This window comes from Ailuropoda melanoleuca, chromosome 4, assembly GCF_002007445.2.
Source record: "Ailuropoda melanoleuca isolate Jingjing chromosome 4, ASM200744v2, whole genome shotgun sequence".
In the NCBI taxonomy this organism is placed as follows: domain Eukaryota; kingdom Metazoa; phylum Chordata; class Mammalia; order Carnivora; family Ursidae; genus Ailuropoda; species Ailuropoda melanoleuca.
Genome location: NC_048221.1, coordinates 9,126,710 through 9,141,797, shown reverse-complemented (window position 1 = coordinate 9,141,797; position 15,088 = coordinate 9,126,710). Strand labels below are relative to the sequence as shown.

The 15,088-nt window shown below is 50.6% G+C and overlaps 1 protein-coding gene across 1 annotated transcript in view; it reads left to right on the top strand.

Annotated features, from left to right (window-relative positions):
* Positions 1-15,088, top strand: part of CACNA1A (calcium voltage-gated channel subunit alpha1 A) — a 214,528-nt gene that overhangs the window by 106,189 nt on the left and 93,251 nt on the right. The window contains exons 8-10 of the mRNA XM_034657160.1: positions 11,737-11,840; positions 12,993-13,108; positions 14,218-14,274. Of these exons, the coding sequence (XP_034513051.1) occupies positions 11,737-11,840; positions 12,993-13,108; positions 14,218-14,274 (277 nt within the window). The remainder of the gene's footprint in view (positions 1-11,736; positions 11,841-12,992; positions 13,109-14,217; positions 14,275-15,088) is intronic.

Sequence of the window (15,088 nt, the reverse complement as noted above, 5' to 3'; positions counted from 1 at the left end):
CTCACAGGGCAGGAGGATTGAGTGGGTACATGTGAAGTGTTTACAACCGTGCGTGATCCTCAGCGAGCTCTGTGCAGGCCAAATTCTCCGCCGTGGTAGGCACGCCTCTCGGAAATACATATGAATTTTTCATCCTAAAAACTCCCACAGCACCTGAGGGAGTAGAGTGGGCTGTGGGGTCCCCCTTTATGCCCCACACTCACCCCACTGGTAGCTGCTACTAACTCTGAGTAGCCTTCTAGAACTTTCCGTGTACTTACATTCCACCATCCTCCTGCAGGTAGAAACCCCAGCAGTGATCTGGGCCTGATATGAGCCTCAAGCAGTAATTAAGTACCACAGAGGGGTGACTAACACAACAGACATTCGTTGGCTCGCAGTCTGGGTGCCAGAAGTGCCCTGTTGAGGCACTGGCAGGGCTAGGCTTCCTCCGAAGGCCCTAAGGGAGGAACCTTCTTGGCCTCTTCCAGCTTCTAGTGGCTGCCAATAATGCTTGGCGTTCCCTGGCTTACACGTTCTCTGCCGTCCACTTGCACATCCCGTCTTCACAGGGTTATCTTCTTGTAAAGACACCAGTCGTGTTGGATTAAGGCCCACCCTACTCAGCACCATCTCGTCTTAACTCACGACCTCGGCAATGACCTGATTTTCAAATAAGGTCACATTCTGAGGTCCTGGGCGTTAAAACTTCAACATAGCTTTTGGGGGGGGGCGCGGAGGAGGGAATATAATTCAATCCGTAACACCTCCCAAATAAACGACTGGACCTGAACCCTTGTCTGGGGCTTCTCAAATACACACACACACACACACACACACACACACACACACACACACACACTACAAGCACTGGATGCTCTCCTTGCCAAAGGCAGCGGCGAAGGTGACTGTCTTTGAGTTTCTGCTGCTGTGGGCAGAGCTGTTGCTTTTCCAAGCCTCTGGGCCCTGCTCCTGTGTTCTGCCCTCTGCCAACCCTGCCCCCTCCATCCATCCGGCCACAGGGTCCGGGATCTTTGTCCTCTGTATCTGTGCTAGAACCGAGGCCCGTGGGCATGGCCTCACTGGCCTCTGGCAGGTGAGACCCACGGGGAGAGAGGCCAGACATACCAGCTCCAAGTGTCTTAGAATCCATGGGCTCAGAAGCCAGATGGATGCCGCCTGCCTGGGTGAGCAGCGCTTTTTGATCCCAACATCTTGTTTCTTTTCTCAACATCATTGAAATCCATTCGTGTATTCAGTCACTGTTGAGANGGGGGGGGGGCGGGGGACGGGACCCGCCATGAAGAAGACAGACAAAAATCCCCACTCAGGGGAGATGGACACAAACAATAAACATGATAAATAATAAATCGCTCCTACAGTGGGACGTAGACAGTAAGCAAATGCATAACAGGGGACGTGGTGACATGCCCTGTGACGAGAAAACAGCGCAAGAGGAAGGCGAGGCTAGTCTAGGTCGGGCAATCAGGGAGGGCTCCTCAGAGGAAGTGGCATTTCCACAGAGAAGAACGCCAAGCAGATGTTTGTGGGAGAGCATTTTTGGCAGAGGGAACAACAGCAGCCCACCTACACGGCATGTTCAGCCCCCTTCCAGGTTTTCCCAGTCTTAATTTGTTCCTTTTCTTTTCTGCTTGGCTTCCTGGTTAAATAAAGTGCCTTCTGGAAAAAGCCTAACCTCAACTAATCAGCAGTGCTGTCAAAGGTTTATATCAGGATGTGCGTCTCAGCATTATTTGTAAAAATAGAACAAAAGTGGAAGCAACTGGTTCAGTACCTTATGGTCCCTTCATATGAGGGAATATTACGTCGTCATTAAAAAGCATCTGTTGGGAGAGTATTTACGGGTGCGGGGAAATGCTCACTGTATAATGATGAGTGGGGGGAATTGATTTTTTTTTTTAGGTGAGGTAAACCTTCCGTCTTAGCTCTGGCTGCCATTACAAAATAGCATCCAGGGGGCGGTCCAACAACAGAAACTCATTTCTCACGGTTCTAGAGGCTGGAACCGGGGTGTCAGCACGGTGAGGGCTCTCCACCTAGCTGGCGGAGGGCCGCCTTCTTGCTTCCTCCTGTGGGGAGAGAGACGGTTAGCTCTCCGGTGTCTCTTTTGTTAAGGACACTAACCTCATTGTGGGGGCCCCACCCTCGTGACCCCATCTAACCCTCCCAGAGGCCCCACCTCCTAATACCATCACACTGGGGGTGCGGGTTTCCACATATGAACGCAGGGGCCGCGATCCTTTCAGCCTGTAACACCTTCTGATCTCAAGTGTGTGCATTTGGAAATACACGTTGAGAAAGAAAGACTGGAAGACATTGTACCAAGATGGCCTCTAGGTCGTGGGGTCCAGGAATCTTTAATTTCCCAAACTCCTCTGTATTGTCAATTTTTCTACTGGGAACTCAATTTCCTTTTACAATCAGGAAAAAAGTATTTAGACTTGTCTTGTTATAGATTTAAAAGGAAAAAAAGAGATTTGGGGGCATTATGACACCAGGAAACGGGGGGGGCGAATATTTTCCGAGTGTGTCCACGGTGTGCTGGCTGTCCTTATCTACGTCACCTGTCCAGAGAGAGTTCACGCCAAAGGCTTGATTGACACAGCAATAATCAATGGTCATTCTTGTTGTTTTATGGTTAAATAAAGTAAGTGAAGAAAAGAGAAATCTTCCTTATGGAAGAATTCCATTTAATATATGCAGACACTCCCCCCTTCAGAAGCAGAGCTGTCTCCGCATTGGAGGGTGGGCTAGACTTAGTGACTCCCTTCCAAAGAGTAGGGTAGAGAAGGGGGAGATGACGTCATTTTACAGTGGGGAAACCTAGCCGACACCACCTTAAGCAAGCGACCAAGTTTGGCCACCCCCCCCCCAGTGAATGTGTAATCGTGTGACCCTTGGCGAAGATGTGATGGGCAGGGGACCTCACCTCTGCTTTCCTTCCCCAAGACTCACAACCCCTGTGTAATCACAAGCAGAACATCAGACAAACCCAAATTGGAGGGCCTTCTGCTGGTCCTGTCCCAGACTGTCAAGGTCATGATCTATACAAGGGAAGGCTGAGAAACTGTCACAGACCAGAGGAGCCAAAGGAGATAAGACAGCTGGGTGTGATGTGGGGTCCTGGAACAGAAAGGGGACATTAATAGGAAAACTGATGAAATTCAAATAAAGTCAGGAGTTTGGTTTATAAATAACCCAAGGGGGAAAGATTACTATCCCCCATTTTACAAATAGGAGTCAGAGGTTGAGAGCGTGGCCTGAGGTTGGCAGCCGGGGAGTGGCGGGACCAGGTGCCCTGAACCGGGAAAGAGGTATGGGGGAGGGGAGGGAGAGAGGGAGCGAGAGCAGTTCCATTTTTTTTAAAGATTTCATTTGTTGATTTGAGAGAGAGAGAGAATGTGAGTGGGGGGAGGGGCAGAGGGAGAGAGAGAAGCAGGCTCCCCACTGAGCACAGAGCTCAATGTGGGGCTCGATCCCAGGACCCCGAGATCATGACCTGAGCTGAAGTCAGCCACTTAACCAGTTGAGCCACCCAGGCACCCAAGAGAGCAGTTCAGTTTGTAAAGGGGTAATTTCGTAAAACTCTGTCTAAGGTCTGGGGCGGAAAAGGTAGATTGGTAGCCAAAGAGCCTTCTTTAGAGACTTCAGGGATTCTTTTTGGTTTTCGTGTTATTGAGATACAAGTTTGGGATGTACAGGAGAAGATTTGACAGACGTTTATTGTGCAGTGAGTTTAGTTAGCATCTGGCACCTGGTAGACTTCCCCAAACATGGTTTTTCACCCCTGGTGGTGGTGGTGGCATGGGGAAGCTAAGAGGGGCTGTGCTGGGCCAAAGCAGCCTGGAAGCAGCGTGTGGGTAACGGGACCTACCCTCTCTTGGTGGATACCGGGGGGTGGGGCAGGTGGCGAGGCAGGGGTCCTTTAACAAGGACCCGTCTTGAACAGCAGGGGAGTCCTGGCAGGACCAAGTCTTCCTGAGTTCATTTTTGGCTGCCATTCCCTGAATTTACCAGCTGCCACACATCTTCTTGTACTGTCGATCAATCCATGAGACAGACTTGTGCAAGAATCATTTTTAGACCCGTCTTCCAGATGAGAACCCCAAGGCCCACAGGGATAAAGCGACCTGCCAAGGCCCTATAGCCCAGTGTGGCAACATCAGGATTCGAACCCAGCACTGGGAACTAATCATCCCACCCCCTCCTCTGTTTGACTCTCCCCTGCTCTTCCTTCTCCCCCTCTGTCTTTGTGTCTCTTATGTCATGTCTGTCTCTGTCTCCTCCTCCTGTCTTCTTCTCTTTCTCCCTCTCCCTCCCCACCTCTCTGCTTTCCTCTGTGTCTGTCTCACTGTTTCTCTCCTTCAGTTAATGTCAATTAGGAGAGCAGCGAGACTGTGTTTGGCGGATGATTATAAATGTGTCCCTTGACAAATGGTTACTCGTGCTTGAAACTGATCTTTGACCTAAACCCTCTTTTTATTCATAGATGCTTCTTTTGTTCAATATCAAAGCATCGAAATCAGGGGGACTTTGGATCACGCATTCATTCAACAAACATTCCTTGAACACCTCCTACGTGCATGCGCTCTTCCAGGCACCCAGAATATGCAGTGAACGGAAGAGACAGAAATCCCTGTTTGGGGGGAGTTGACATTTTAGTGAAGGAAGCAGGTGATCAACAACATAGTTAAGAGATTATATATGGATGTGTAAAGGGCAGAGAGTATGTTAAATATCTTAGGCTTGGCGGCCATACAGTCTCTGTCACAACTATTCAATCTGCTGTCATAACACAAAAGCAGCCACAGAAAAAAGACATAAGGGAGTGGGCATAGCTGTGTACCAATAAAACCGTAATTTACAAACACAAGTGGCTAGGCCATGGGCTGAACTTTGAGGACTCCCGTGTAAGAGAGCTTAAGGAGAAAAATTAAGCAGGAGATGGGTTGTGGATTGTCAAAGTGAGGGGTTCAGTTCTTTTAATAAACCCCAAAGGAGGTGGGGGGGTACCATGCAAGTATGTTAAGGGGGAGAGACCCAGGCAGACAGGGTAGCCAGTGCAAAGGCCCTGGGGCAGGAACATTCCTGGCATTTGTGAGGAGCAGCAAGTTGGCTCACGTGGCTGGTGGGCAGTGGATGAGGGCAAATGAGGGAGCCAGTGAGGCCAGAGGAGCTGATGGGTACATAGGCAGAGAGGCTATATAATTTATCATCTAAACCGGGACAATTTTGAGAGCAAACAGGGAAAGGAGGACTCAAAAAATAATTAACAGGCATTGCACGATCTACAGTGGGTATAAACTGGGACATACGACCTCCGTCATGGCCACTGTGGGACCTTGGATCTTTCACGGTCAAACCCACACCATTTTTATCCAGTATGCTGGGGAATTGGGTGTTCTCCTGAGCTGAGCATTTTTTTTTAACATCCTCTATACTTTTTCTGAATGAACCATGCTCAAAAAATTAGAGGAAAATAAACCATAAAACAGAAGGCACTTAAGAATTTTACTGGGACTCAGCCATTAATTTGTTTGATGAGTATTTATCGAACGCTTGCTAAGCGCCAGGCGCCACACTAGGCCCCGGCCATGCTGGGATGAATCAGTCTCTCCTTTAAGGCTCTCACGGGCCAACCATTATAAATATGAAATACTATGTTAGTGCAGCGAGAGGTGAAGTAGAAAAAAAATTGCTCTGTGGCAAGCCAGAAGGACGGTTCTAGCCCCAGCCGTGCCATCCACACCCTGTGCGAGCTGGCGAGTCATGTTGCCTTCCTCAGCGTGGTTCCCCCATCCACTGGGAATGGAAATTGGGGGAATCAAGGGGTATTTCGTTGGCTCAAAAGTGTTCTACTAAAGTGACTCTGGCTGTCTTGCCTGTCTCTTTGTTCCCAGGGAAATAGCCTGATCATTTGGACCTGAGATAAATACAGTCTCCTGTCCATGGTATTATTTTTTTTAAGATTTATTTATTTATTTGGGGAGAAGGGGCAGAAAGAGAATCTCAAGCAGACTCCCCAGTGAGCATGGAGCCTGACACGGCTCTCCACCTCCCGCCCTTGAGATCATGACCTGAGCCGAAATCCAGAGTTGGACTCTTAATCAAATGAACCACCCAGGTGCCCCTGTCCTTGGTATTATTTAAACAACCCCCCCCAGGGACCTCAGAATTATGTGCATTCATCATGTCACCAGTGCTTAGTAAGCACCTACTGTATGCCAGGTGCCGTTCTGGGCACTGGGGAGGTGACGTTTTAGGGACAAAGACAGTTTACAAACAAGCAAATGTATAAATTGAGAAGGTGATTCAGAGTACGAAGCATGCCAGGAAGAGAATGGATGTCTGGCAGTGCTGGGGGGAAGGGCTAGCCCTTTGGGTCAGGAGCGCTGGGAAGGTTCTCTGAGCCGGGCACCGTGGAGCTGAAGGCTGAGTGATGAGAGGAATCAACCACACCAAGATCGAGGGGACACTGGCTTCCAGGCCGAGGCTCAGAGAACAGAAACGAGAGCATGGTAATCTTGGACTTTACCTTTCGGTGTACCGATTTCTCCATTGCCCATACCGGAGACGTTCTTTTCCCCCCACCTGCCTCATGAGATCCAGAGGAGGGTCGATGAGGAAGTGGCATTCGAGAAAGACCTGAAGGAGGCGAAGGAGCAAACCGAGGAGGTATCCGGGTGTATCAGCCAGGAAAGCTGTGTGATACTGCAGTAACAAACAGCCCCCAAAGTCTCTGTGACATTAACAACAAATCTCTTTTCTTGCTTACACTCCACGTCCAGTGTAGGTTGGTAGTGGGGGAAGGGGGCTGTCACCATCATCCCTTGGGAGCCAGCTAATAAAGCAGCTAGGACATTGCCACTTGCTGTCCCAAATAGAAAGCAAGCCCCAAGGGTCCCACGCTGACAGTTCAGGGCTCCAAAGTGGCACAGCTGTCTCCACTCACTCCTTATTGGTCAGCACTCATGTGGCCCTCAGCCAACCACAGGGGGACCAGGACGAGCCATCCCACCCTATCACCAGAAATATTTAGTGACATCACTAATAAGAAATAGTGTTCCAAGCACTGGAACTCTTTGAGCCTCACTGATGATGACAGGTGAGCAAGTTTCCATCCTCCTTCATTTCCCCGAGCCCAGCCTCCTGCACACATCCGCCCTTTACCTGAACTGCCAAAGGAGGTTGGACCCAGGAGGGGAGATTTGGGCCCCCCACATCCTCTGCTATCAGAATAGCCATGGCAGTTCCAGCCATTCTTCTTGGGAAACATAGTTCCCAGTTTGCTCCCAAGCAGGCCCCAGGGAAAGCCCACCTCCTAATCAAAAGTTGGACCCACCCCTCCTCCAATTTCTTCTCCATGAGTTGTTGGCTCTAGAGCATGGAACTGAATAACTTGGGCCAGATTGGAAGGAGAACAAGTTCTCCCTCAGTCCCAGGGAAGAAAGCAGACAAGCGAGGTGGGGGAGGGAGAACAGCTTGGGAACTGAGGATACGGGCTACGTGGGGAACTTGGACCCACCTCTCCTTCAGTCATTCCACAAACATTTATTGAGCACTGCTTGCATGCCTGGCATTGTGCTAGGGAATACAGCAGCAGACAAAAAAAAAAAAATGCACAACGTCCTTGCCCCTTGTGGAACTGACATTCCAGCTGGGGAGACGGACAGTGAACAGGAGAAATACGTAAGGTGTGGAGAGGGTAAAGTGCAGAAAATGGGATTAGAAATGAAGGACCATCAAAGAAGACCTCCCGGAGAAGGTGGCATTTGAGCAAAGACCTGAAGGAGAGTGAGGGAGGAGCCATGTAGGAATCTGGGGGAAGAGCCTTCCAGGCAGGGGAGCAGCAGGTGCAAAGGTCCTGAGGTGGGATTATGCCTAGTGCACCTGAGGAGCTGAAAGGAGCCCATGTGGCTGGAGAAGAGTTACCCAGGGGCAGAGTGACAGGGGCATTGGGGGGTGGGGACCTCTGCCATTCAGTAGCTCGGGGACTATATTCATTTTCTGTGGCTGTCATCACGGGGAGGCTAGAAGTAGGAGACTAAGGTGTCAGCAGGGCTGTGCTCCCTCTGAGACTCAGTAGAATCCTTCCTCACCTCCTTCTGGCTTCTGTGAGTGGTCGTTGACCCTTGGCTTTCCTTGGCTTCTCTCCACTCTCTGCCTCTGTAACCACGTGGCCATCCTCTCCACTGTGTGTCTCTGTCTCCACCTGGTGTTTTCTTACTCTTTAAAAGGACGTCTCATATTGGATGAGGGCCCCCCCATCATGACCTCACCTTAACTTGATGCCAGCTGCAGAGACCTATTTCCAAGTAAAGTCACATTCCTAGGTTCCAGGGTTATGACTTCCAACACATCTTTTGAGGGGACCTAATGCAACCCAGAATGGACTTTGGGGGTGGAACTTTACCTCTCTTTACCATCCCAGGAAGATGGGAAGGATTGTGTACCCCTTTTTTGGGTCCATGAGAGGATTAACTGAGCTCAGGTCAGCTGAGTGCCTGGTGCTGAATGTGTCTTACTAGGCTGGGCAGGATATCATGGCCCAGAGGGTCCTAAGCCTGCTGGGGAGCTGGGGTGTGGGCAGAGTCTGAGATTGAGGGGCTGCCTCAGTTCTGAGGGGCCTCTGTTGTTTCTCCCTGTTCCATCCTGCCTCTCTCCCCCCACCCGCCGCTCTGTCCCCATCCCAAACGTGTTTCCTGAGATGGCCCAGACTTTTTCTTGTGTTGGCTGGTGCGGGCTTTCTCTCCCTGGACTATATTTAGCCTAAGAAATAGGCATGAGAAGCCTCAGCTGCCGCAGCACTGGAAAGGAAAAGCACAAAGCCGGTCTTGCCTTCTGTCCAGCCCTGTTCTGCTGACTCCATTCTTTCTTTCAGAACGTTCTAGAAGCAAAGCATCAGAACTTTGGGTGTTTGCTGGAAAAAGGACATGAGCTAGGAGCCCTGACATATTAATTGTCCCCAGACCTTGTCCATGTGTCCATGATGAACATTGACTTTGTTGGTTTGCCTTGTTTTCCATTTTTTTGTTGTTGGTAAAATACACAGGACATAAACTTCACCATCTTAAACCATTTTTAAGGGTCCAGTTCTGTGGCATTAAGTGCATTCTCGTTGTTTTGCAGCCGTCCCCACCACCCATCTTCAGAACTCATTACGTCTTGCAAATAGACTGTGACACTGACTCCCCGGCCCCTCCCCCAGCCCCTGGTGCCCGCCGTCTACTTCCTGTCTCTGTGACTGTGACTCCTGTAGGGAACCTCATAGAAATAGAATCATACAACATGTGTCTTTTCTTTTTAAGAATTTATTTATTTGAGAGAGAGAGTGCACGAGAGAGCACAAGGAGAGGGGGCGGCAGAGGGAGAGGGAGGAACAGGCTCCCCGCTGCGCAGAGAGCCCCATGTGGGGCTCGATCCCAGGACCCTGGGATCATGACCTGAGCCAAAGGCAGATGCCTAACTGACTGTGCCACCCAGGTGCCCCCAGCCTTTGTCTTTTTGTGACTGGCTTATTTCACTCAGCATAGTGTCAACATTCATCCACGTTGTAGCATGGGTCAAAATTTTCTTCCTTTTTAAGGTAAAGCTGACCCCAAAAATATGTTTAAAAAGTGAAGTAAAATAAGCATAGAGAAACCCCACAGATCTTAAGGGAGGAGCTTGATGAATTTTCACAAACTGGACACAACCATGTGACCAGCACCGGATCAGGAAACAGAACCGTCTCAGCCCGGGAAGCCTCCTTGTGCCCTCTCCCCAAAGGGTGCCCCATCAGGACCTCAGGCACGGTTGACTGGTTTGCCTGCTTTTGTATTTTGTATAAATGGAATCTTCCATATATGTCCTTCTCTGTCTGGCTTCCTTTGCTTGACACTAACTCTGTAAGGTTTCATGGGACAAGTGGCAGTCATTCATGGCATGACATTCCATTTATGTGTCCTCTCTCTTGTGGATGAGGATTCAGATCATTTCCAGTTTGGGGCTATTATGAAGATCCCCACTCTGAACAGTCTTCTGCATGCCGTTCACATTTCTGTTGGGTAGATATCCGGGACTCAGGAGTGGAATTTCCAGGTGGTAGTGCAGGTACGTAACTTAATTTTAGTAGAAATTCCCAATCCCTTTTCCAAAGTGGTTGTACTGTGCGTTATGGATTGAATTGTGTCCTCCCTCCAATTCATATACTGAAGTCCTAACACCCAGTACCAGGAAAATGTGACCTTAACTGGACATGGGATCATCGTGGAAGATGAGGTCGTTAGTGTGGGCCCTAATCCAATATGAATGACATCCTTAAAAGGGGGGGAAGAATCTGGACAGAGAGATGGACATGCACACAAGGAGAATGTCATGCAAAGATGAAGGTGGGGACCAGGGTGATGGCTCTGTAAGCCTAGGAACCAACCAAAGATTGTCCGCAACCCCCCAGACGCCAGGGGAGAGGCGTAGGATGGATTCGCCTCAGAGCCTCCAGAAGGAACCAACCCTGTTGACACCGTGATCTCAAACATCTGGCCTCCAAGAACCGTGACACAATCAATTTCTGTTGTTTTAAGGGCTGTGGTTGCCGTTCTTTGTTACACCAGGCACAGACCCTTCATACACCGTGTTACACCCCTGCCCCAGGCAGCATGTGGGGATTCCGGGTCCTCCACAGAGTCGCACACACCTGGTAGAATCAGTCTTTCTCATCCTAACCTTTCTGCTTGGTAGCGACAGCATCAGATATGCAGCTAAAGGTGAGCTTTTAAAGCCACGCATGGGGGCTCCGCGTTCTGCAGGTGCCCCAGGGCTCAGGAGCCGCTATAAGGCTCTCTCTGCTCCAGCTGCTGATATCAGGGCTTCCCCGCACAGAAGTTAAGTGTCCGTGGACTCTGGGCCCCCATCTCCTGGTTCCAATCCCATATCTACACCAACTGACTCTGTGACCTTGGGCTGGCACTTTTGTCTTCTGAGCCTGTTTCCCCAGTTGTAAAGCGGGCATGATGATAAAATAGAGTCATCATGAGGATTAAATGAGTAACTAAGGTAGCATAGCTAATACACTTAGAGCGTCTGGCGCAAGTAAGTACTCTGTTAGCACTGGATTTTATATCTTTCTCTCTCTCCTTGATTTTCATCCCCCCCCTTACTTCCTTCTTGGCACAGTGTTCAGTTCTCTCCAGAGAGGAATGTTTGACTTGTCAGCGTCTCCCCCGCCCCTTTGAAAACTGAGCTGGGCACTTCTGAGAATTTTGTTGTGGTTCACATTGGGGCTGCAGTGCACAGAGGAGGGAGACACCTGAGGAAAAGGCTCCCAGCCCTGCGGTTTGCCTTGGTGACTTAGCCTGGCAGTCAGACCCTGCCTTCGTGCACCTCCCCTAAAGGAAGACTGTGGCTGTGAGGGGGACCGGGAAGGAACCAGGGGATCATTTCTACATTTTGATTGGGCTTTTTTTTTTTTTTCCTTCTTTTCTCCTGGAGTTTGGTCTGTGAAGTTCTCTTGAGTTTCATGCTGGTTCCTGGGTCCTGTGAGGGCTACACGATTAGGAGGGGCCTTTGTCCTTCTGGTGGTACCTCTGGGGTTTCCCCCACTAATTGATCCTGTTTCATTTCCCTGTCTGGGCTTCCAGAGCTCCAGGACTCCACAGGCCAAGGACATTTGAGGGCAGAGCTCCTTCTTCTCCCACCTGTCCAGTCGTACCTGAGCCCCATGAACGCTTACCTCCTTTCCCTCTTCACCTCCCACAGAGCAACGATGCCTCAGGGAACACTTGGAACTGGTTGTACTTCATCCCTCTCATCATCATTGGCTCTTTTTTTATGCTGAACCTCGTGCTGGGTGTGCTGTCAGGGTAAGTCTCTGCTGCTCTCCTCACCCCACTCCCCCTCGCCATCTTCTGACAATAAAGAGGCCATTAAACCTTTGTTTTCATTCTCCAGGCAGAGAATAGGTCTTCCCTTGTCTTGAGTTAGCTAGAAAGTTTTTAGCAAGTCAGGTACAGGTGCACAGGTTGTGCACTGCTGTGAGCGCCCAGTGAAAGGACTCATGGGGGCTGAAATCCAGTCCAGCCTCAGCTCACAACCCTGTCCCCCTGGCATTAAACAACCTCCAGCCTGGGAAAGGGGAGCTTCTTTCCAATGCAGACCCCTCATTCAGAAGTCTTTCCCAACCCACAACCCACAACACAAGAAACTTCTATAGAGCTTTACTTTCTATAATTTACATTTTTTAGAAAATTAATAGATTGGGTTCCCCCTTCCCCTGTTTTCCAAATATACTGTATATTTCAGTATACAACCATACATGTATTTTCATGACACATATTATCCCTTATCCCCAAGATTGAAGGTGGGTTTGGGGTTTGGGGGCTTAATCATACGTAGGTTTTATTTTTCTCATCACAAGAAGTCTGGGGACTGGAATGGTGGCTCCACAGTGCTGTCAGGAACCCCGGTTCTGTCTGGCTTTCTACTCTGATGTCCTTACCAGGCAGACGCTTTCAGCTTCACGGATGCCTCATGGGCTTCAAATGGCTGCCTCACACTCACAAGAGGGCCCCCGCACGTTCCAAACATGAAGAGGAGGGAGGGAACAGAAAGGGGAAGGGTACACATCAGGGAAAGGAGGCTACCGCAGAAATCTTCAGCTTATGTCTCATTGGCCTAACTTAAAAGAGCACTGAAAATAGTCTTCACCCGAGTGTGCAGAGAATCCGAATGGGGTACGCAGCCAGCGGCAGTTGGCATGGCCTGGGTCTGTGGTTTTGCTTTTTTCCTCTAGCTGGGTGCAATTGTTGGATAATGTGGGAAGCTGGCAGAAATACCCCCAATCCCTATGGTGTTCTGACCTCCCAGGAGACCTGATTCCTCGTGTTAAAGTCCATTGCCTGCCCTCCAGGGGTTTCTGAACCCCCAAACACGCACACGCGCGTGCACACACACACACACACACAGTCCCTAAAATGTCGACAACAGCCAGACCTGCCTCTTTCCTGCTTCTGCAGGGAATTTGCCAAAGAAAGGGAGCGGGTGGAGAACCGGCGGGCTTTTCTGAAGCTCAGGCGGCAGCAGCAGATCGAACGAGAGCTCAATGGGTACATGGAGTGGATCTCAAAAGCAGGTGAGGCCCTTTCGTCCCTGGAGCGTCAGAGCACACGAGAGTCCTGCGTGCAGCTCGCGGGTGGGCGAGGGGAGGGCCCCGACGGCAGGAGAGAGAGGAGCTGGCCGGGTGGCCCCGCGTCTCCGCAGCAGGAATCTGGAGCAGAGTAGAGAAACTTCCGGGGCGACACCAGGGTAGGATGTCACCTAACGGCTGAGGAGCTTTGGTTTACATCCCAGCTCTGCCACCTCCCAGCCACGCAGCTCACTTTCCCGCGCTCCAGTTTCCTTGGTCGTGAAACGGAGATATGATAGCGTCTCTCGTGCAGGGCTGTGGAGTCTGCAGTCAGAGCGTCCAAGCTAAGCCACCGAGAAAGAGCCGTGCCCGACACACGGTGGGCACGTGTTTATTGGTTCCGCCATTCAGCGGACGCTTATGGAGCGCCCACTGTGTGTCAGGCACTGTTCTAGGCACTGAGGGATATGGCAGGGAACAAAAGACCAGATCCCTGCCCTCGGGGCTCTGGTGTTCTACTGAAGGAGACAGAAAATAAACAAGTACATGTACTGTTGAGTGCTCCCCAATGCTGAGAGGAAAAATAAAGCAGGTAGGAAATAGAAAACAGCTGGAGGAGGTGGGGTGGTCAGAGAGGGTCTCTCTGAGGAGGGGACATCAGAGCAGACCCCACAGAAGCCATGTGGATGTCTAGCGAAGGGGGTTCCAGGCAGAGGGACTAGAACAGCAGGTGCAAAGGCCCTGAGGTGGGAGCGGCCTTGAGTCATAGCCAGGAAGCCAGTGTGGCTGGAGCAGAATATGTGCAGGGGAAAGTGAGAGGAAGCGAGGACTGGGAGGTGACAGGCTCCAGATCAGGCAAGGCCTTACAGGTCACGATGAGGAGGCTGGGTTTTATTTTGAGGGAGGTGGAGGTGGTGTTCGCTCTACACTGTTGCTGAAGTGAGGCTGGGCGTCAGGAAGGACAGAGCAGCACATTTCTGGCTGGTTGAGCTGCCGCGATCAGCAAGAGGAGAGCGGAGGTGGCCGGGCAGACCCTTCTCATTCCTTGTCCAAGGGAACTCAGCCCAGGAGAGGCTGCAGGCGCTGGGGCTTACCTGTGTGCTCTTCCTCCTCAGAAGAGGTGATCCTCGCGGAGGATGAAACCGACGGAGAGCAGAGGCATCCCTTTGATGGTAACTGCTCTGAACCTGGCTTGGGGGTGGACCCCAGGGGAGACCGCAGCAGCCAGTGCTGGGGGAACAGACTGTTTGGTGCTAAGGGGCCTCCAGGGGATGGATGCTCAGAGCCCAGGTGACTCCGAGGACAAACACAAGCTCAGGTCAGGACCAGGAAGATACAGACATGGCACGAATCTGATTTTGGGGGGCATTTCAGGACTGTGGCACAGTTTCTACATTTTCTGACCTGCCCTTTCTGCTTTAACCATGTGCCTCAGCCTTCCTCATCCATAAAATGGGCACGGCGGTAATAATACCCAGCTCACCGGACAGTTTACGGACATTGCGTTAATACTTGCAAAGAGAATGCCTACAGCAGTGCCTGGCTCAGGGTCAGCGCCATCCGTGTTCACTAAATAGATCAGTAACCAAGAATCCAACTTACCATTTAGGACCGTTGTCTCACATGCTAGAAATTCGGCCAGACAGAGCATTGACTTTGGATTGAAAAATACCAGGATTGAGAAGGAAGTAAGGGGCTGGGGCTTTATCTCAGTAGATTCCAAAATGGATTGTACTGTTTGGGGGGAGAGGAAGAACTGACCCATGGGGGTGTCTGAATCATTTTGTTAGAAACATGTGCCTGAACTCACCATCCCCTGGAGAGCTCATGGGGGAGGAATAGAAATATTAAGGGAAATCGTCCACAGTCCTGGCCTGCCTCACAAGCATGCTGAAGATCAAGGGTGGGCTGCTTTCGTAGGAGTCCCTGTACATCCAGTCCCAGTCATCCCAGAGGGGAGAGGGTGGCTGAGAGCCTAGACTTAGA